At 54.6% G+C, this 21,496-nt stretch overlaps 5 protein-coding genes across 5 annotated transcripts; all 5 read right to left on the minus strand.

Annotated features, from left to right (window-relative positions):
• Nucleotides 1–1,412: 1,412 nt before the first annotated feature.
• LOC136046701 (C-signal-like) lies at nt 1,413–3,862 on the minus strand. Its single transcript, XM_065733382.1, has 6 exons — nt 3,661–3,862; nt 3,417–3,468; nt 3,082–3,269; nt 2,059–2,217; nt 1,817–1,936; nt 1,413–1,689 (listed from the first exon to the last, which is right to left on the minus strand). The coding sequence occupies exons 1-6, from the start codon at nt 3,805–3,807 to the stop codon at nt 1,576–1,578; spliced, it is 780 nt and encodes a 259-aa protein (XP_065589454.1). The 5' UTR covers nt 3,808–3,862; the 3' UTR covers nt 1,413–1,575.
• A 2,091-nt stretch (nt 3,863–5,953) lies between these two features.
• On the minus strand, nt 5,954–8,447 carry LOC136046699 (C-signal-like). Its single transcript, XM_065733380.1, has 6 exons — nt 8,270–8,447; nt 8,026–8,077; nt 7,691–7,878; nt 6,879–7,037; nt 6,496–6,615; nt 5,954–6,166 (listed from the first exon to the last, which is right to left on the minus strand). Exons 1-6 carry the CDS (start codon nt 8,414–8,416, stop codon nt 6,053–6,055), a joined length of 780 nt encoding a protein of 259 aa, XP_065589452.1. The 5' UTR covers nt 8,417–8,447; the 3' UTR covers nt 5,954–6,052.
• Nucleotides 8,448–9,901: 1,454 nt separating this feature from the next.
• On the minus strand, nt 9,902–12,403 carry LOC136046698 (C-signal-like). The gene is made up of 6 exons (XM_065733379.1): nt 12,223–12,403; nt 11,883–11,934; nt 11,548–11,735; nt 10,746–10,904; nt 10,444–10,563; nt 9,902–10,114 (listed from the first exon to the last, which is right to left on the minus strand). The coding sequence occupies exons 1-6, from the start codon at nt 12,367–12,369 to the stop codon at nt 10,001–10,003; spliced, it is 780 nt and encodes a 259-aa protein (XP_065589451.1). The 5' UTR covers nt 12,370–12,403; the 3' UTR covers nt 9,902–10,000.
• A 920-nt stretch (nt 12,404–13,323) lies between these two features.
• On the minus strand, nt 13,324–15,832 carry LOC136046703 (C-signal-like). The gene is made up of 6 exons (XM_065733385.1): nt 15,646–15,832; nt 15,306–15,357; nt 14,971–15,158; nt 14,168–14,326; nt 13,866–13,985; nt 13,324–13,536 (listed from the first exon to the last, which is right to left on the minus strand). The coding sequence occupies exons 1-6, from the start codon at nt 15,790–15,792 to the stop codon at nt 13,423–13,425; spliced, it is 780 nt and encodes a 259-aa protein (XP_065589457.1). The 5' UTR covers nt 15,793–15,832; the 3' UTR covers nt 13,324–13,422.
• A 2,515-nt stretch (nt 15,833–18,347) lies between these two features.
• On the minus strand, nt 18,348–20,870 carry LOC136046700 (C-signal-like). The gene is made up of 6 exons (XM_065733381.1): nt 20,694–20,870; nt 20,354–20,405; nt 19,998–20,185; nt 19,194–19,352; nt 18,890–19,009; nt 18,348–18,560 (listed from the first exon to the last, which is right to left on the minus strand). Exons 1-6 carry the CDS (start codon nt 20,838–20,840, stop codon nt 18,447–18,449), a joined length of 780 nt encoding a protein of 259 aa, XP_065589453.1. The 5' UTR covers nt 20,841–20,870; the 3' UTR covers nt 18,348–18,446.
• Nucleotides 20,871–21,496: the final 626 nt, after the last annotated feature.

The following is a 21,496-nucleotide window of genomic DNA, read 5'->3' on the forward strand; positions in this document are numbered from 1 at the left end:
CACACCTTGGGAAGGTTTGCTTTTCAACCTGAACATGTGTTAGTTATTATTCTCCATTGCTTGTCAGATGAGCTTAATGGGCTTATTCACAAAACCGACTTTCTGGACTGGAGGGGAAAAGAGGGATGGTGAAGTTTTCTTCTTTCGTTCTGTGTCTCAGCTGTGTAAAAGTGGGATAGGTTGGCCTCTTTTCCCAGATAACAGTGTTAGGACAAGAGGTAACGGCCTTCACTTGTGCCAGGGCAGGTTCAGGATGGATATTCCAACAGGCAAATGAGCCATGCACTTTGCTCTCCGTTTCTATATCTAGCTCTTTCCCTTCCAACAGCAGTGTGATCTCAGACAAGAAGGAAGAACCTGGGCAGCATCCCACCGTGGTGATTTGTGCCCTCCCACCGCCATGGCACAGCTCTCTGACCCATGTTCCTCTCCTCGTTCTGTTTTCTTTCTAAAGTGGCTTAAGGATAAAGAAAAACATCAGTCTGCAGTAAAAAGCTTCGCTCTTCCCTTCCTACACACAAGTGGCTCCTTCACCAGCTGAGCCCTGAGTGATTCCTGGAGAGACCTATGAGACACTCTGTTCAGCCTTTAATTTCTTTTCAGACGGCTGCTGCTCACAGTGAGCTCTGCACAGCTGTCGGGAGAGGGCACTAAGACAAAGGAAATTCAGTGTTTCAAAGGGCTGAAGACATGTAAAGAATAAAGGCAGGAGGTTAAAACACTTACAGAAAGTGGAGACGTTCTGGAGCAGCACAGAGCTCTTTGTGTGCCTTCTGAAATATGGGAAAAAGCTGATAGAAGGGGTCTGCAAAAGCCCTGGCGGAAGATGTCTGTGCTAGCATGGGATCCTGGCCTGACAATTAGACCCGTGAGCAAGAAACATCCTTGTAGAGCATGGCCAGATTCTTTGAAGTGCAAAGGGGCACCAAATAAAACCAGAGACATCCTGAGGTAGCCTCAATAAATGGAAGAACAAAACACTATTGCTCATCTGGAGAGGTGAAAAAATTGGACTAGAAAAGATACTGAGAGGGTAGGAAAGCAGGATCTGTTGTTTAACACGTTGCTTCTACTCTCCTTTTCCAAGAGGAGGGCCGTTCTGCTATTGCCACAAGACAGACTTGAAAGTGAGCGTTGCTTCTCTTCCCTGGGGAGGCAGACTGATGTTACGCAGCCTCTCTTTTCAGGCTCACCTGAAATGGCTGCATTATGAAGATACACTTGAATCTCTGCTGGCTTTCCTTCAGGACACATGAGAAAATAGGGACGTACAGAGAACTAAGGGATTTTGTCCCCTGTGCACAGGGACAGAGCTATAGCAAGATGGCAGCCAGGCCCCTAGTCAAAGATTGGTCATTCCAGCCAGCCTAGCTCAGCCACATACAAAATAAATGAGACATTCTCTCAAAGCGTTAGTGAAGACTGTGAAAATTGTACTTAAAACGAGAGCAAGAAGGTGGCTTGCATACTGCTCATGTATTGTTATCACTGTTTGCAGTCACAAGTTAAGACAGAGGCACAACTCAATGCAGCAACAAAGAGATCAGTGTTAAAATCCGAGGCTGGGCCAGCATCTCACCAGGCCATATTTTTCCCTTCCCAGCTCAGGAAGGCCCCGGTGTCCTTCTCAGAGAGGGAGGAGAGCACCTTCAGCATCCCTTGTACACTCTCATCCACTGTCACACGGGACTGCAGGGGGAGAAGGAGAAAGATGGCTGTGTGTGCCCGAGGCCCAGCCTATCCAGGAGCATCCACAAGAAGCTTCACATTCCCACAGGAAGAAATTCTTCCAAACCTTGGCCAAAAACTCTCTTACCTTATCTTCTAACGTGCCTCCCATTTCTGTTTTGACCCAGCCAGGATGGAGAGCGACGCAGAGGATGCCGTGTTCCCGGTACCCCATGGACTGGCACCTGGTGAGCATGTTCAGAGCAGCCTGTGGGAGACAGCACACGGATCAGGTGGGGATGAGAAGGTGCTGCATGGGGACCCCACAGCGATGTCCCCATGCAGATGCCCAGTCCAGAACATGTGAGAGGGAACTGAGACGGACAGTACCTTGCTGCAACGGTATGAGAGTGCTTGTCCATACTGCCATAGATAGAGTTCCTGAATGGATCCAGCAGTGCTGGACAGGTTGACGATGGCTGCCTTGCTGCAGCTCAGCCCTGAGCCCGGGGTCCCCTGGGCTGCCTTCTTCAGCAGGGGCAGGAACGCCTGTGGGGAGGGGAGAAGTGGGGTTGTGGCAGATGGTAAGGTAAACAGCAGAGTGCCCTGCAGCCAAAAGTGCTGACCATGTCCTGGGGTGGCTCAGGAACAGCCCTGCTACCGGGCGAGGTAAGGAATCGCCTCGGGCACTGCGTTGGATGATGAGCATAGAAGTAGCACAGAGTGTCCAAAAGAGGGCTGTGAGGTGGGGAGGGGTCTGAAGCCACCGTGTGTGAGGAGAGCTGAGGGCTCTGGGTCGGCTCGACACAGAGCAGAGGAGGCTTAGGAGGGGGTCTCATGGTGGCTGCAGCCCCTCGTGGCCTATGGCATTCAGCTCCTCATTGGGAGCAGAGTTCTTGGGACAGCAACAGGATCCAAGGAAACAGCATGGAGCTGCAACAGGGGAGGGTCAGGTGGGGGTTAGGGAAAGGTCCTGCACCATAGGATGGTGGGCATGGAACAGCTCTCCAGGGCTGTGGGCACGGCCCTGAGCTGCTGGAGCACAGGGAGTGTAGGGCCACTGCTATCAGCCTTATGGTTTGATTTTTGGATGAGGCTGCATGGAGCCAGGGGTTAGAGCTGATGATCCCCAAGGGTCTCTTTGAATTTAGGATTTCTTAGAATTCTATAATTCCTTCCAAAGCAGCAGTGCTGGCACCGGCCCCACTGGCACCTGCCTTCTTCCCCCTGCCCCATGTTCCAGCTCCTCAGCACCAGTCCCTGTCCCACAACTCAGAGCAGCTCAGGAGCAGCAGGGGTGACATTGCACAAGGGCAGAGCAGGGCCCCACCCCACCGGCCCCTTCCTTCCACCGTGGACAAATGCAGAGCTACACGGCAGGAGTGTTCCCAGAGCTGTGGGTGAGTGCAGTACCTGGCTCAGCAGCAGAGGACCAACGGTGTTGGTAGTGAACACATGAAGCATGTCGTCCAGTGTCTCGGTTTCAAGTGAGTTATTATTTCCTATGCCAGCGTTGTTGATGAGGAGGTTCAGCCCCGAGCCCTTGAGGTGCTCCCCGACGCTGGCTGCGGCCGCCTTGATGCTGGCGGGATCGGTGACTTCTGCAGAGGCGAGGTGGGGAGGTGAGTGCCCGCTCCCCCCGGTGTGTGCCAGCAGGCACAGTGCTGGGACAGAGCCCTCAGCCCAGGGATGTTGGGGGATGCAGTGCTGGTACAGCGGGGAGCCCGGACAAGGGACGTGTCACCTACCGAGCGGGACAATGACCAGGCTGCGGTGCTTGGAGGCCAATTTCTGCAGCTCCTGTAAGAGACAGCTGATGTGAGCCGTACATGGTGCTCTGATCTGCACAGCAGCCCCAGCCCTTTGCCTCCAGCCCTGGGGCACACGGTGCCAGGCAATGGCAGGAGCAGTAGCAGCAGCTCCCTGCCCAAGCCCAAGGATCCGTGGATGCCCGATGCATCCCCCCACAGCTCCGTCCCATCCCAGCCTCACCTGTGCTCGCTGTCCCTTGGGGTCCCGACAAGCTGCAAAGACCACTTCAGGTGGGTTTGGCAATGCCAGCAGGTGCTGGACAAACCCCAGCCCGATTCCCCGGTTGGCCCCGGTCACCAGAACGGAGCGGACACGCAGCTCTCCCATATTGCTCCTCCTGCCTCTGCTCCAGCTCTCGTTGTTTGTTCAGTGCCCTAGTGATTCTTATAGCATGCTGATCTATCACCACACCCACACAGGGCTTGCACAATCCCTTGGCTCTGTGTGCAATCTCTCCAGCTCTTTGAACTGATGGGGACAGAGCTCCTGGCTGAGAGCCAGCCTTACAAAGGGTAAAAATAGCTTTGCTTTTTATGGTAAAATGTACTTATAAGGTGTATAGAAGGTGAGTTTGTAGTCCTTCAGTGATATCTAGTCACGGCCTTTTTCCTGTGTCACCTGGGATATGTGGAGGAAGAGAGGAAGCCATAAAGAATATGAAGGGACACAAAAAGACCTAAAAAGGAGAAGAGATTAACCCAACCTGGTTAATTATTCTCGTGAGTGTGGATATGCGTGAGTGAGATAACTTGTTCTGTCAAGTTCACCTCATAGGGCAGCTTGATAATTGGAAACTGAAGCCAAATAGAGAAGCCAGAAACCCAAATATGCCAATACACAGAGCTGAGAAAGCAATCATGGAGACGACATGAGACAGATCTCCCTAAGGTAGCGCTTGATGGGCTGGTGAGAAAGCAGAGGTGGCACCTCCAGCAGGATCAAGCTGGACTTTTCCAGTGATAGATATAAGAAGAGAGAACAGCGATGGGCAGCTTTCTGGGGACACAGAGAGCTCCACATACTCGTGGAGGACGTGCAAAAGAAGGGGACGAGCTGTAACAAAGTGCAGTGGGAGGCAGAAAAGGCTGTAAAGGAGAATGGGCTTTGCTAGTGCAGTAAAAGAGAATATAACACTTCCACGAATGCCTCAACGGCAAAAGAAGAGTTAGGGAAAATTTCCATGCGTTATTGGAATACGAGGGGAAGCACAGTGATGAAAGGTGGGGTTAAGATTGAGATGCTTCATGCCCTTTCTGCTTCAGTCTTTATTAGAAAGAGCAATTGCTGTGAGGATACCCAGACCCCTGAGCTGCAAGATGGTGACAGGGAGTGAGATGCAGCCCCTGTACTCCCATGGGAAACTGGAAGTGACCTCCTACATGCTGTGGACATTCCTAAGTCTGTGGGGCCTGCGATATACAGACCATTAATGGAGCTGGTGCAAGTGCTTGCCAAGTTGGTCAGCAATTTTCCAGCAGTGCTGGAGAACTGGTGAGGTGCCAGCTGAGCGTAGGTCAGTGCCTGTGAGTACAGAGAGTGAGACAGACAGGAAGGATGATCCAAGGAATTACAAGTTGTCGTCCTGACCACATGTATGGATGTGTCTCTTGGGGACACAGATTAGTGATGGGATTTGGTAAATCAGGTCGGACTTGGAAACTTGAAGTTCTCTTCCAACCTCAGTGATTCCTGTACTCCATACCATGAGTGAAACCTCCTCCTTATCTCTGATTCTTAGGCAGCAAAGGACATAGGGATGCAGGGGCTGTGCTGCAGAAGCCATCATCATCAGTGTGTCCTCCAAAGTGGGCTCCATTAGGCTGTGCCACAGGGTGCTGGAAGCCTCTATGTTCCCATGCTTGGCATCAAGGTGAAGGGGCAGGAGAGGATTTGCTGATACTTGCCCACAGGGTGTGGACCGTGTAACCCTCCATCTGCCCTAAGACACTCATTCCTTACTTGGTACTACAAGTCCAAGCGCCAAAGCAGCCAGCACAGGCTATGCCCCTGCTTTCTGCAGAGCAAATCCCCATTTCCCACTCTATAGCAATCCTTACTGGAAAATGCCCACCTACGGTCATGGGCAGCATCTTCTTCCCGCACTGAATCTTACATGTGGTGGTGCAGTCCTCTGCATCCCAGCCCTGCCTTCCCCCATGCCCTCAGCCTCCTTGTCCACAATGGGGAGTCCTTCCCGTGCAGATCCTGTGACCCAACCACACTCGTGCTTCACTCAACCCCGGGTAGCCCACCTCCTGGAAAATGGGCGCAGGCCCCAGTCCCTTTACCTTCCAGAGGGGACATTTCCTGCAGGGACAGCGGTCACTTGAGGGGTCACCTGGCAGTGACTGTGCTTGGGAGCAGTGGGTGCTGACATACACAGGTTAAGAGTGGGACCCCCAGGGAAGGGGCTGCCCTCCACGGGCTCGCAGTGTGCAACAGTGTGCTGTGCTCACAGACAAAGATAAAAGCATTGTTGTTCTCAGTTATGGGTTTATTGAGGGGGAAGCAGAGGTCAGGCAGCAGCAGAGGGGCCACTGCCACGATCCAGGCACGGGGTTGGGCCAGCACCTCACCAGGCCACTACGTTCCCTTCCCAGTCCAGGAAGGTCCCGGTGTCCTTCTCAGAGAGGGATGAGAGCACCTTCAGCATCCCTGCTACGCTCGCATCCACGGTCACTGGGGGCTGCAGGGCAGAGGGAGAAACACAGGCGTGTGTGCCCAAGGGCTGCCCAGGCAGTGCCCTGCAGCCTGGCTGCAGGAAGGCAGCAGCTCCCCCGAGGGGGAAGCAGAGCCCTGGGAAGAGGGTGAGAGCTGGGAAGCCAGGCGGTGGGGCTGCCAGGAGCCAGGGCTGGTGCTGCACAGGGGTCCCAGGGCAGGGAGAGCTGCCCATGGAGCTGAGGGAGCAGCCCCCCTCCCCTGTGAGGGGGTCTCAGTGCAGGGCTCAGGGAGACAGCAGCCTGCAGTGGGAAAGAGCACAGGGTGTGGATGCAACCAATATGGGGAAGCTCCTACCGTGAATCCACCTGCACTCCCCATGTCTGTTTGCACCCAGCCGGGATGGAGAGTGACGCAGAGGATGCCGTGTTCCCGGTACCCCATGGACTGGCACCTGGTGAGCATGTTCAGAGCAGCCTGTGGGAGACAGCACACGGATCAGGTGGGGATGAGAAGGTGCTGCACGGCTACATGTGCATATCCCATGGCTGGGACTCACAGAATATCATGGTCCTTTGCAGTGGGGCCCGTGACCAGTAAAGGCAATGTGATGTGAGGTGAAACTTGTGACTGATAGAAGCTCTGTCACAGCAGAGAGAGGTTCAGAGACTGTCAGAGATGACAGTTGAGGGCACATGAAATCATTTTATGGAAAGTTTGGGCTCATGTCCAACACATACCTTGCTGCAGCGGTAAGAGACACATTGTGCAGCTTCCCATAAATACATTTCTTTGATTGAACCCCCAATGCTGGAAATGTTGACGATGGCTGCCTTGCTGCAGCTCAGCCCTGAGCCTGGGCTCCCCAGGGCTGCCTTCTTCAGCAGGGGCAGGAGTGCCTGTGGGGAGGGGAAGGAGGAGCATGCAGAGATGAGGATCACTGGGAGGGTGCATTTCCTTCTGTCGTTGGCACATCAGAACCACAGAATTAGAATACAGTTGTTGTTGGCAGAGATCTTTGTAGATCATCTGGTGTAGCCACCTTTATTTGAGCAGAGCCACTGGAGCCTATCGCCCAAGCTCATGTTCCAGTGACTTCTGAGCATCTCCAAGGAGTGACACTCAACCAGCTCTGTGATCAGCCTGTGCCAGCACCCAGCCACCCACCAGTGCTCAGGACAAAGGCAGAGCACACATTGTTGTTCCCTTGGCTCAAATCATGATGTCCTGCTCTCTGGCATGAGCTTGCACCTCTGCACTCTTCATTTCGCCCCAGGCTCCAAAGTGCCAAAGTCTTCAGCCTGCTGCCTGGTCCCAGTCAACCCCAAAAAAGCATAGAGAGGTCAGCATTTCTAAGACAGCTGTGAGCACCTGCTTCTGGCAGCAAGAGACCTGACTGAATCTTGAAGAACTCTGGGCTTGACACCAGAGCATGAACTCAGCAGGCAGAGAGTGGAGGAGTGCCCTGTCCCACCAGCCCAGTCCTTCCTCCATTGAAGATCTCAAGGTTGCAGTACAGGGACATTCCTGGAGCTGTAGGTGAGGACCTCACCTGGCTCAGCAGTAGAGGTGCAGTGGTGTTGGTGGTGTAAACCTCAGACATGTCCTTCAGTGTCTCAGTGTCAAGTGAATTTATCTTTGCAATGCCAGCGTTGTTGATGAGGAGGTTCAGCCCCGAGCCCTTGAGGTGCTCCCCGACGCTGGCTGCGGCCGCCTTGATGCTGGCGGGATCGGTGACTTCTGCAGAGGCGAGGTGGGGAGGTGAGTGCCCGCTCCCCCCGGTGTGTGCCAGCAGGCACAGTGCTGGGACAGAGCCCTCAGCCCAGGGATGTTGGGGGATGCAGTGCTGGTACAGCGGGGAGCCCGGACAAGGGACGTGTCACCTACCGAGCGGGACAATGACCAGGCTGCGGTGCTTGGAGGCCAATTTCTGCAGCTCCTGTAAGAGACAGCTGATGTGAGCCGTACATGGTGCTCTGATCTGCACAGCAGCCCCAGCCCTTTGCCTCCAGCCCTGGGGCACACGGTGCCAGGCAATGGCAGGAGCAGTAGCAGCAGCTCCCTGCCCAAGCCCAAGGATCCGTGGATGCCCGATGCATCCCCCCACAGCTCCGTCCCATCCCAGCCTCACCTGTGCTCGCTGTCCCTTGGGGTCCCGACAAGCTGCAAAGACCACTTCAGGTGGGTTTGGCAATGCCAGCAGGTGCTGGACAAACCCCAGCCCGATTCCCCGGTTGGCCCCGGTCACCAGAGCAGAGCGAACACTCAGCACTCCCATATTGCTTCTCCTGTCTCTGCTCCAGCTCACGTTGTTTATTCAGTGCCCTGAAGCTTCTTTTAGCCTTCTGAACTTCCACCCCACCCACCCAGAGCTTTCACAAACCCAGGTTCTGTGTACAATCTCTCCAGCTCTTTGAACTATTGGTGACACAGCACCTGGCTGAGAGCCAGCCTTACAAAGGGCAAAATTGATGTTGATTTTTAAATCAAACTGTGCTTGTAATGTGTATGAAAGGTGGGTGTTTATTTGGTCAATTAGTATCTGATCAAGACCTTTTTCCAGTGCCACATGGGATATGAAGATAGAGAGGGAGCCATAAAGAATATACCTGGACTCAATCTCCAACTAAATAGGAGAAGGGCAATGAAGCTTGTGAGCACACAGGTTAAGAAGAGGACCCGCTCCAACAGCTCTGCACTATTCTTGTGCTGTACTGGGGGACCCAGGCCTGGGCACAGTACTTGAGATGGGTCCTCGTGATGGTAGAGAGGAAGGGCACAGTTCCCTCCCTGCCCACTGCCTCCCCTCCGTTGATGTGGTCTAGGATGCTGTTGGCCTTCCTGGCTTCAGGTGCTCCCTGTTGGATCATGCCCAGTTTTTTGTCCTTCAGAGCAGCACGGTTCATCTCAGCACGGCTGCTCGTAATGAGTTCTTTTCCCAGTCAGTACACACACATGGGATTGACCCAACCCACTGCACTTCACCTTGTTGAAACTCATTGGGATTTTGTGAGCCTACCTTACAAGACTGTCCAGGTTTCTCTTGATGGTATGTTTAATTGTGAGGAGTCTGAGGGGAGACCTCATTGCTCTCTACATCTCCCTGAGAGGAGACTAAGGGGAGGAGGCATTGTCCTCTTCTCTCAGGTGTCAAGTGATAGGACATGAGAGGGAATGGCCTCGAGTGGTTCCAGAAAATGATTAGATTGGATTCTAATAAGGATTTCTGCATTGGAGAGAGTTGTCAAACATTGCAATGGGCTGACTAGGGAAGTGGTGATTTCTCCACCACTGAGAGATTGAAGAGATGTATGGATGTGGCTCCTGGGGACACAGTTTAGTGATGGGATGTGGTAAATCAGGTCGGACTTGGGAACTTGAAGGTCTCTTCCAACCTGAGTGATTCCTGTACTCCATATCATGAGTGAAACCTCCTCCTTATCTCTGATTCTAATGCAGCAAAGGACATAGGGATGCAGGGGCTGTGCTGCAGAAGCCACCGTCATCAGTGTGTCCTCCAAAGTGGGCTCCATTGGGCTGTGCCACAGGGTGCTGGAAGCCCCTGTGTTCCCATGCTTTCAGAGTGGGGCATTTATAGCAGTGACAGCTGTCAGTTGAAGGGATATCTGTCAGTGGCTATGGTTGGGAACAGTGGGTGCTCACGTGCATGGATAAGGAGTGGAACTCCCAGGGAAGGGGCTGTCCTCCATGGGCTCGCAGTGTGCTACAGAGTGTGCTGTGCTCACAGAGGAAGATAAAAGCATTGTTGTTCTCAGTTATGGGTTTATTGAGGGGGAAGCAGAGGTCAGGCAGCAGCAGAGGGGCCACTGCCACGATCCAGGCACGGGGTTGGGCCAGCACCTCACCAGGCCACTGCGTTCCCTTCCCAGTCCAGGAAGGTCCCGGTGTCCTTCTCGGAGAGGGAAGAGAGCACCTTCATCATCCCTCCTACGCTCGCATCCACGGTCACTGGGGGCTGCAGGGCAGAGGGAGAAACACAGGCGTGTGTGCCCAAGGGCTGCCCAGGCAGTGCCCTGCAGCCTGGCTGCAGGAAGGCAGCAGCTCCCCCGAGGGGGAAGCAGAGCCCTGGGAAGAGGGTGAGAGCTGGGAAGCCAGGCGGTGGGGCTGCCAGGAGCCAGGGCTGGTGCTGCACAGGGGTCCCAGGGCAGGGAGAGCTGCCCATGGAGCTGAGGGAGCAGCCCCCCTCCCCTGTGAGGGGGTCTCAGTGCAGGGCTCAGGGAGACAACAGCCTGCAGTGGGAAACAGCACAGGGTGTGGATGCACCCAACATGGGAAAGGTCATACCTTGTCTCCAACTGAGTTCCCCATGTCTGTTTGCACCCAGCCGGGATGGAGAGCGACGCAGAGGATGCCGTGTTCCCGGTACCCCATGGACTGGCACCTGGTGAGCATGTTCAGAGCAGCCTGTGGGAGACAGCACACGGATCAGGTGGGGAACACGGGAACATTCTTTGAAAGAGGTACAGTGACTGTGAGGAGCTCAGCCACAGCAGAGGGATGTTCAGAGACTGTCAGGTGATACAGGAGGGCTCATGAAGTCATTTGCAGAGGGGAGAATGTTGGCTCATGCTCAACACGGCACATACCTTGCTGCAGCGGTAAGATACAATTTGCATGACTTCCCATAAATACATTTCCTTGATTGAACCCCCAATGCTGGAAATGTTGACGATGGCTGCCTTGCTGCAGCTCAGCCCCGAGCCCGGGCTCCCCTGGGCTGCCTTCTTCAGCAGTGGCAGGAATGCCTGTGGGGAGGGGAAGGAGGAGCATGCAGAGATGAGGATCACTGGAATTGCATGTTTCCCTCTGTAATCAGTTATATCAGAACCACAGAGTCAGAGAACAGTTGTTGTTGGCAGAGATCTCTGTAGATCATCTGGTGCAATCTCCTCTACCCAACCATGCTTACAACCCCATTGCCCAAGGACATGTCTGGGCGACTATTGAGCATCTCCAAGGAGGGACACTCAACCACCTCAGAGATCAGCCCGTGCCAGCACTCAGCCAACAGCAGTGCTCCGGACAACTGCAGAGCACAAACTGTTGTTCCCCTGCTCAGATCATGATATTTTTGTCTAGCATGAGCTCATACTTATGCAGTCCTATCTTATTTTATGGATTGAGGCTCCAAAGTGGTAAACTGTTCAGCCTGCTTCCTTGTCCCAAGCCTGGAAGTGCATCTGGTGCTCTGCCTTTCTAGGAATGCTTTGTGCTTCTGATAGCAATAGACCTGGTGGGATTTGAAGTATGGTGGGCTTAACAGCAGGGCAAGAACTCAGCAGGCAGAGAGTGGAGGAGTGCCTGTCCCACCAGCCCAGTCCTTCCTCCTCTGAGGACCTCAGAGCTGCAGTGCAGGGATGCTCCTGGAGCTGTGGGTGAGTGCAGTACCTGGCTCAGCAGTAGAGGCGAAATGGTGTTGGTGGTGTAAACCTCAGACATGTCCTTCAGTGTCTCATTGTCAAGCGTGATTTCCCTTACAATGCCAGCGTTGTTGATGAGGAGGTTCAGCCCCAAGCCCTTGAGGTGCTCCCCGACGCTGGCTGCGGCCGCCTTGATGCTGGCGGGATCGGTGACTTCTGCAGAGGCGAGGTGGGGAGGTGTGTGCCCGCTCCCCCCGGTGTGTGCCAGCAGGCACAGTGCTGGGACAGAGCCCTCAGCCCAGGGATGTTGGGGGATGCAGTGCTGGTACAGCGGGGAGCCCGGACAAGGGACATGTCACCTACCGAGCGGGACAATGACCAGGCTGCGGTGCTTGGAGGCCAATTTCTGCAGCTCCTGTAAGAGACAGCTGATGTGAGCCGTACATGGTGCTCTGATCTGCACAGCAGCCCCAGCCCTTTGCCTCCAGCCCTGGGGCACACGGTGCCAGGCAAGTTCTGCAGCTCCATGCCTGACCCCAAATAACCTGGGCTCACTGAACACAGCTTGCACCTAAGCTGCTCCACCATAGTTCTCTTGTGCTCAGAGCTTGGAGCTGCAGCTCCCTGGCGGAGACCTTCACACGTCCCCTCTCCTGCTCCAGCTCTGCTGTCCCCCCACAGCTCCGTCCCGTCCCAGCCTCACCTGTGCTCGCTGTCCCTTGGGGTCCCGACAAGCTGCAAAGACCACTTCAGGTGGGTTTGGCAATGCCAGCAGGTGCTGGACAAACCCCAGCCCGATTCCCCGGTTGGCCCCGGTCACCAGAACGGAGCGGACACTCAGCACTCCCATATTGCTCCTCCTGCCTCTGCTCCAGCTCACGTTGTTTGGTAGCACCCAGAGGCTTCTTATAGCATGCTGATCTATCACCACACCCACATGGGGCTTGTGCAAACCTGTGGTTCTCTGTATTATATTTCCAGCTCTTTGTACTGGTGGGGACAAAGCTCCTGGCTGGGAGCCGGTCTTACAAATCACAAAAATGACATTGTTTTTTTAAGGCAAACACGGCTGGCATTTTGTTTGGAAGTTGAGTGCGTATCTGATCTCATAGCACCCAGTCAAGGCCTTTTTGCTGCGTCACACTGTATATGGAGGAAGAGAGGCAGCCGTAAGGGACGTACAGATACACAAACCAGAGACTCATTTGTGAGAAGCCAACCTGCTTAATTACACTGATGTGTGAAGGCATGTGAAAGAGTGAGAGAAGTCAGTTCATCCAGTGTGCTTCATGGCACCTTGATAATTGTAATGTAATGCTGAATGAGGAGCCAGGAACCCAACTGTGCCGTGGCACAGGATGGAGAGAGCAACCACAGAGACCATGAGATGAGCCGTGCCCGCCTGTGGCACTGCTTGGTGGGCTGAGAGAAAGCAGAGGTGTCATTTTCAGCAGACTCTGTAGCAGGGTCTGTAGTGCAAGGGCCCTCCTGGTTCTCAGAGATGCGACACAGAAACGGCAGAGCACTGAAGGAGCGTGTACGTGTGTTAGAAAGACACAGAGAGCAGAGGAGGCAGGAGAGCAGCATGACTGGGCAAGAAACGGCTGATCAGACTGAGAGCAAAGAAGGACATGTGGGCATTGGGAACTGATGTCATTTGAGGGGTCACCTGGCAGTGACTGTGCCTGGGAGCTGTGCGTGCTGACATACACAGGTTAAGAGCGGGACCTCCAGGGAAGGGGCTGCCCTCCACAGGCTCGCAGTGTGCAACAGTGTGCTGTGCTCACAGAGGAAGATAAAAGCATTGTTGTTCTCAGTTATGAGTTTATTGAGGGGGAAGCAGAGGTCAGACAGCAGCAGAGGGGCCACTGCCACGATCCAGGCACGGGGTTGGGCCAGCACCTCACCAGGCCACTGCGTTCCCTTCCCAGTCCAGGAAGGTCCCGGTGTCCTTCTCGGAGAGGGACGAGAGCACCTTCAGCATCCCTCCTACGCTCGCATCCACGGTCAGCGGGGCCTGCAGGGCAGAGGGAGAAACACAGGCGTGTGTGCCCAAGGGCTGCCCAGGCAGTGCCCTGCAGCCTGGCTGCAGGAAGGCAGCAGCTCCCCCGAGGGGGAAGCAGAGCCCTGGGAAGAGGGTGAGAGCTGGGAAGCCAGGCGGTGGGGCTGCCAGGAGCCAGGGCTGGTGCTGCACAGGGGTCCCAGGGCAGGGAGAGCTGCCCATGGAGCTGAGGGAGCAGCCCCCCTCCCCAGTGAGGGGGTCTCGGTGCAGGGCTCAGGGAGACAGCAGCCTGCAGTGGGAAACAGCACAGGGTGTGGATGCAACCAATATGGGGAAGCTCCTACCGTGTATCCATCTAAATTCCCCATGTCTGTTTTGACCCAGCCAGGATGAAAACCAACGCAGAGGATGCCGTGTTCCCGGTACCCCATGGACTGGCACCTGGTGAGCATGTTCAGAGCAGCCTGTGGGAGACAGCACACGGATCAGGTGGGGAACATGGGAATGTTCTTTGAGAGAGGTACAGTGACTGTGAGGAGCTCAGCCACAGCAGAGAGGTTCAGAGTCAGTCAGAGATGTCAGTTGAGGGCTCATGAAATCATTTGCAGAGGGGAGAATGTTGGCTCATGCTCAACACGGCACATACCTTGCTGCATCGATAACAGACAGTTTGTATGACTTCCCATACATACATTTCTTTGATTGAACCCCCAATGCTGGAAATGTTGACGATGGCTGCCTTGCTGCAGCTCAGCCCCGAGCCCGGGCTCTCCTGGGCTGCCTTCTTCAGCATGGGCAGGAGTGCCTGTGGGGAGGGGAAGGAGGAGCATGCAGAGATGAGGATCACTGGAATTGCATGTTTCCTTTGGTAGTGTCAGAACCACAGAGTCAGAGAACAGTTGTTGTTGGCAGAGATCTCTGTAGACCATCTGGTGCAATCTCCTCTACCCAACCATGCTTACAACCCTGTTGCCCAAGGACATGTCCAGGTGACTATCGAGCATCTCCAAGGAGGGACACTCAACCACCTCAGAGATCAGCCCATGCCAGCACTCAGCCAACAGCAGTGCTCAAACTGAAGACCGAGCACGAAATCTTGTTCCCCTGGCTCAGATCATGATACTTTGTACTCTGGCATGGGCTTGCTTTACTGAAGTCCTATCTTATTTTATGGATTGAGGCTTCAAAGTGGCAAACTGTTCAGCCTGCTTCCTTGTCCCAAGCCTGGAAGCGCATCTTGTGCTCTGCCTTTCTAGGAATGCTTTGTGCTTCTGATAGCAATAGACCTGGTGGGACTTGAATAATGGTGGGCCTAACAGCAGGGCAAGAACTCAGAAGGAAGAGAGAACCCATCAGTGAGCCCACTGACATCATCTCCTTCCCTCCTCCATTAAAATCATCAAGGCCACAGGACAGGGATGCTCCTGGAGCTGTGGGTGAGTGCATTACCTGGCTCAGCAGTAGAGGCGCAATGGTGTTGTTCATGTACACCTCGGACATGTCCTTCAGTGTCTCAGTGTCAAGTGTGTTTTTTCTTAAAATGCCAGCGTTGTTGATGAGGAGGTTCAGCCCCGAGCCCTTGAGGTGCTCCCCGACGCTGGCTGCGGCCGCCTTGATGCTGGCGGGATCGGTGACTTCTGCAGAGGCGAGGTGGGGAGGTGTGTGCCCGCTCCCCCCGGTGTGTGCCAGCAGGCACAGTGCTGGGACAGAGCCCTCAGCCCAGGGATGTTGGGGGATGCAGTGCTGGTACAGCGGGGAGCCCGGACAAGGGACATGTCACCTACCGAGCGGGACAATGACCAGGCTGCGGTGCTTGGAGGCCAATTTCTGCAGCTCCTGTAAGAGACAGCTGATGTGAGCTGTACATGGTGCTCTGATCTGCACAGCAGCCCCAGCCCTTTGCCTCCAGCCCTGGGGCACACGGTGCCAGGCAATGGCAGCTGTTCCCTTCCAGTCCCTTTAGTCCTTCAGTACCTCATATGCAGCTTCTTTCAATGCTCTCCCACCATAGTTCTCTTGTGCTCAGAGCTTGGAGCTGCAGCTCCCTGGCGGAGACCTTCACACGTCCCCTCTCCTGCTCCAGCCATGCTGTCCCCCCACAGCTCCGTCCCATCCCAGCCTCACCTGTGCTCGCTGTCCCTTGGGGTCCCGACAAGCTGCAAAGACCACTTCAGGTTTGTTTGGCAATGCCAGCAGGTGCTGGACAAACCCCAGCCCGATTCCCCGGTTGGCCCCGGTCACCAGAGCAGAGCGGACACTCAGCAATCCCATATTGCTCCTCCTGCCTCTGCTCCAGCTCACATTGTTTGTTCAGATCCCCGATGCTTCTTATAGCATGCTGATCTATCACCACGCCCATACAGGGCTTGCCCAATCCGATGGTTCAGTGTATAATCTCTCCACCTCTTTGAATGGATGGGGCTCCTGGATGGGAACCAGCTTTACAAAGGGCAAAAATGACAGCGCTTTTGAAGGCAAACACTGCTGCTAAGATGTGTGGAAGTTGAGTGCATATCTGGTCAAATAGCAGCTGGTCAAATTGCAGCTGGTCAAGGCCCTTTTCCTGTGCCACACACGACATGGAGGAAGAGAGGCAGCCATAAGGAATGTACAGATTACACAAACCAGGCCTTAAATTGAGCTGGGACTCATTTGTGAGAACCCAACCTGCTTAATTACACTGATGTGTGAAGGCATTTGAGAGAGTGAGAGGAGTCAGTTCATCCAGTGTGCTTCATGGCACCTTGATAATTGTAATGTAATGCTGCATGGGGAGCCAGGAACCCAACTGTGCCGTGGCACAGGATGGAGAGAGCAACCACAGAGACCATGAGATGAGCCGTGCCCGCCTGTGGCACTGCTTGGTGGGCTGAGAGAAAGCAGAGGTGCTATTTTCAGCAGACTCTGTAGCAGGGTCTGTAGTGCAAGGGCCCTCCTGGTTCTCAAGAGGAATCTGGAAAGATGAAGGAGAATGGGTTGGATAAGAGACTCACTGCATGGATGGTGTCATGCTCTAGGCTTTGGATTCTTTGATCTTGGACAGCAGTAGGAGGGACCAGGTTCGTGGGCAGCAGATGGTACATGAGTGATCTGGTGGAGCAGCAGTGTTCTGGGAAGCAAATTTGCTGGATTAATTGCAATAGCTTTAAGATGGATTTGATGGGGAAAGAATTGTACGCGACAGAGAATGTACAGCAAATGCTGTCATTTTAGGAGAAGGGGGGAAAATCCTCTGATTTGTCACAAAGGATCTCATGATGACTTCTCCTAGGATATAACATTGCCAATAGCTCAGCTGAAGTACCTCTACACCTCTAAAGCACACAGCCTTGGTTAAAAACAGGAGGAGATGGAAGGCATGATGCAATTAGAAAAGTAAAACCCAACTGTGGTCACAGAGACGTGGTGGGATGATTCACATGGCCAGAGCTCCACGACTGAGGGCTGCCAGTTTTTCAGGAGAGATGGGCAGGGAATGAGGGGTGGGGAACTGCCCTATGTGTTAGGGGGTGGATAGAGTGCAAAGAGCTGCCTCTGAGATACAGCCAGCTCCAGGTTGAGATCTTGTGGGTGAGAATTAGGGATTGGATGATAAAGCTCATCTGGTAGTCAGGGTCTATGACAGATTGCCTGATCAGGGTGGAGGATTTCTGGTGGAGGATTTCTTGCACCCAGAAGTCTGCTGGGAAAGCAGCATGGCAGGCTGCCAGCAATCCCAAAGCCTCCTGGAGTGTGTTGAGGACACCTTCCTGGTCCGGGTATTAGACAAACCTATGAGAGGAGAAGCATTTCTGGACATGGTTCTCAGCAGCAAAGAGGAGCTCCTTAAAGAGGTTAAGATGGGAGGCACTCTGGGCTGTAGTGACCATGCTCCATGTTAGACTCAGTAATCTGGAAGAGGATGGGCTGGGCAGCAAGCAAAGTCTGGACCCGGAACATCAGGAAGGCAAACTTGATTGTATTTAAAGAACTGCTGGGTGAGATCCCCTGGGAAGCTGTCCTTATAGGCAAAGGAGTAGAGAAGAGCTGGCAAGAAGTCAGGATTGGTTTTCTGAGAGCACAAGAGCTCTCTGTCCCCCAGTACAGGAAAACAAGCAGAGGAGGCAGGAAACAAACACAAGTGAGCAAGGACCTGTTCGTCAGAGTGAGGGAAAAGAAGGATGAGTGCTGATGGTGGAATTGGGGATATGTCACCTGAGGAGAATACAGGGATGCTGCCTGGACATGCAGTGGTGAGCACTCTGAATGTCAATGAGAGCTGTGGCCATGCTTTCTTCAGGGCAAAGCCCCATTACCCATCTCCACTGCCTTTCTGCCTGGAAAATGTTCCCTCATGCACCCAGCAGAGTGCAGGGCTTTCTGGAGGTGCCGGGCAGCCTGTTACAGGACATCTTTGATGCCTTCCTTGACTGGGAAGGGAACGGTGTGTGCTGGTGAAGCCAGCTCAGCCCCCCCATGCCACCCCTGCCCACACATGGACACGAGCAGCAGTGTCTTCCCATTCTCTGTATCATATGTGGCTGTTCAGCGGCCTGTACCCCAACTCTGTGCCCCCAACCACCTGGGCCCCCGTGGGAAACCCTTCCTGGACAGATCCTGCACACTCAACTCATCCAGTGCTGTTCCCGGCCCCGGGCAGCCCACCTCTTGGGAGATGGGTGGAGGTCCCAATCCCTTCTTCTCCCAGAGGGGACATTTCCTACAGGGACAGCTGTCACTTGAGGGGTCACCTGGCAGAGACAGTGGTTGGGAGCAGTGGGTGCTGACAGGCAAGGAAAAGGACTGTGCAATAGAGTGTGCTGTGCAAAAAGACGAAGACAAAAGTGTTGCTGTTCACAGATATGTGTTTATTGAGGGGGAAGCAGAGGTCAGGCAGCAGCAGAGGGGACACTGCCACGATCCAGGCACGGGGTTGGGCCAGCACCTCACCAGGCCACTACGTTCCCTTCCCAGTCCAGGAAGGTCCCGGTGTCCTTCTCAGAGAGGGATGAGAGCACCTTCATCATCCCTCCAACACTCGCATCCACGGTCAGCGGGGGCTGCAGGGCAGAGGGAGAAACACAGGCGTGTGTGCCCAAGGGCTGCCCAGGCAGTGCCCTGCAGCCTGGCTGCAGGAAGGCAGCAGCTCCCCCGAGGGGGAAGCAGAGCCCTGGGAAGAGGGTGAGAGCTGGGAAGCCAGGCGGTGGGGCTGCCAGGAGCCAGGGCTGGTGCTGCACAGGGGTCCCAGGGCAGGGAGAGCTGCCCATGGAGCTGAGGGAGCAGCCCCCCTCCCCTGTGAGGGGGTCTCAGTGCAGGGCTCAGGGAGACAGCAGCCTGCAGTGGGAAACAGCACAGGGTTTGGGTGGAACAAACGTGGGGAAGATCCTACCGTGGCTCCTGCTGCATTCCCCAGGTCTGTTTGCACCCAGCCGGGATGGAAACCAATGCAGAGGATGCCGTGTTCCCGGTACCCCATGGACTGGCACCTGGTGAGCATGTTCTGAGCAGCCTGTGGGAGACAGCACACGGATCAGGTAGGGAACATGGGAATGTCCTGTGAAAAGGAAAAAGTGATGGACATGGGCTGAGCCACAGCAGAGAGAGGTTCAGAGTCAGTCAGAGATGTCAGTTGAGGGCTCATGAAGTCATTTGCAGAGGGGGAAATGTTGGCTCGTGCTCAACACGACACATACCTTGCTGCAGCGGTAAGAGACAGCTTGTATGGCTTCCCATAAATAGACTTCTTTGATTGAACCCCCAATGCTGGAAATGTTGACGATGGCTGCCTTGCTGCAGCTCAGCCCTGAGCCCGGGCTCTCCTGGGCTGCCTTCTTCAGAAAGGGCAGGAGTGCCTGTGGGGAGGGGAAGGAGGAGCATGCAGAGATGAGGATCACTGGAATTGCATGTTTCCCTCTGTAATCAGTTATATCAGAACCACAGAGTCAGAGAACAGTTGTTGTTGGCAGTGATCTCTGTAGATCATCTGGTGCAATCTCCTCTACCCAACCATGCTTACAACCCTGTTGCCCAAGGACATGTCTGGGCGACTATTGAGCATCTCCAAGGAGGGACACTCAACCACCTCAGAGATTAGCCCGTGCCAGCACTCAGCCAACAGCAGTGGTCAGGGCAAATGCAGAGCACAAACTTTTGTTCCCCCGCTCAGATCATGATACTTTGGCCTCTGGCATGGGCTCATACTTCTGCAGTCCTATCTTATCTTATGCCCTCAGATTCCAAAGTGGCAAACTGTTCAGCCTGCTTCCTTGTCCCAAGCCTGGAAGTGCATCTGGTGCTCTGCCTTTCTAGGAATGCTTTGTGCTTCTGACTGCAATAGACCTGGTAGGATTTGAAGTATGGTGGGCCCAACAGCAGGGCAAGAACTCAGCAGGCAGAGAACGGAGGAGTGCCTGTCCCACCAGCCCAATCCTTCCTCCTCTGAGGACCTCAGAGCTGCAGGGCAGGGATGCTCCTGGAGCTGTGGGTGAGTGCATTACCTGGCTCAGCAGTAGAGGCCCAATGGTGTTGGTGGTGTACACCTCGGACATGTCCTTCAGTGTCTCAGTGTCAAGCTTGTTTTCCCTTACAATGCCAGCGTTGTTGATGAGGAGGTTCAGCCCCGAGCCCTTGAGGTGCTCCCCGACGCTGGCTGCGGCCGCCTTGATGCTGGCGGGATCGGTGACTTCTGCAGAGGCGAGGTGGGGAGGTGAGTGCCCGCTCCCCCCGGTGTGTGCCAGCAGGCACAGTGCTGGGACAGAGCCCTCAGCCCAGGGATGTTGGGGGATGCAGTGCTGGTACAGCGGGGAGCCCACATGAGGGACCTTCACCCTTGTGGTGCGGCTGTGTCACCTACCGAGCGGGACAATGACCAGGCTGCGGTGCTTGGAGGCCAATTTCTGCAGCTCCTGTAAGAGACAGCTGATGTGAGCCATACATGGTGCTCTGATCTGCACAGCAGCCCCAGCCCTTTGCCTCCAGCCCTGGGGCACACGGTGCCAGGCAAGTTCTGCAGCTCCATGCCTGACCCCAAATAACCTGGGCTCACTGAACACAGCTTGCACCTAAGCTGCTCCACCATAGTTCTCTTGTGCTTTGAGCTTGGAGCTGCAGCTCCCTGGCGGAGACCTTCACACGTCCCCTCTCCTGCTCCAGCTCTACTGTCCCCCCACAGCTCCGTCCCATCCCAGCCTCACCTGTGCTCGCTGTCCCTTGGGGTCCCGACAAGCTGCAAAGACCACTTCAGGTGGGTTTGGCAATGCCAGCAGGTGCTGGACAAACCCCAGCCCAATTCCCCGGTTGGCCCCGGTCACCAGAGCAGTGCGAACACTCAGCACTCCCATATTGCTTCTCCTGTCTCTGCTCCAGCTCACGTTTGTTCAGTGCCCTACTGATTCTTATAGCATGCTGATCTATCACCACACCCACACAGGGCTTGCACAATCCCTTGGCCGTGGTTACAGTTTCTCCAGCTTTTTGAACTGTCCCAGGACAGAGCTCCTGGCTGGGAGCCAGTCTTACAGAGGACAATTGTCTCTTTGCTTTTTAATTTCAAACCGGCTTCCTGGTGATGCCTGGCCCCCTGTATGCATAGGCAGCAGAATCCCTGGCCAGGACAGGCTGTGCTGGTTAAGGAGAGTGGAAGCTTAATGTGGGAAGGACACATGATGTCCTGTGGGTCTGGTGGACTTCAACAGAGCTGTTTCACAAACATCGTGAGCTAAATGGGCTTTGTGCATCCCACCCATACAGAAAGCAGTCTAGGGTGGTCTCATTCCCCTTTCTCTGCCTCCCTCAGTCATATTTTGCCTCAGATCGCCACGAGCTGATGTTTTCTGCTCTCCTTTCTTCCAAGCAAATGCCCCATCCCTGATGTTTCCCTTGGCAGCCCCTTGCTTTAGAGCACCGAGTGCCAAAGCCACAGGTCTGTGCTGCTGGGTAAATGGGCAGCGCTGAACTCACAGGCCGTGCAGACATGCTGGTTTCATCAATTGTGTTG

Source organism: Cyrtonyx montezumae, unplaced genomic scaffold (assembly GCF_038088225.1).
Source record: "Cyrtonyx montezumae isolate F1298 unplaced genomic scaffold, pur_monq_1.0 scaffold_17, whole genome shotgun sequence".
In the NCBI taxonomy this organism is placed as follows: Eukaryota; Metazoa; Chordata; class Aves; order Galliformes; family Odontophoridae; genus Cyrtonyx; species Cyrtonyx montezumae.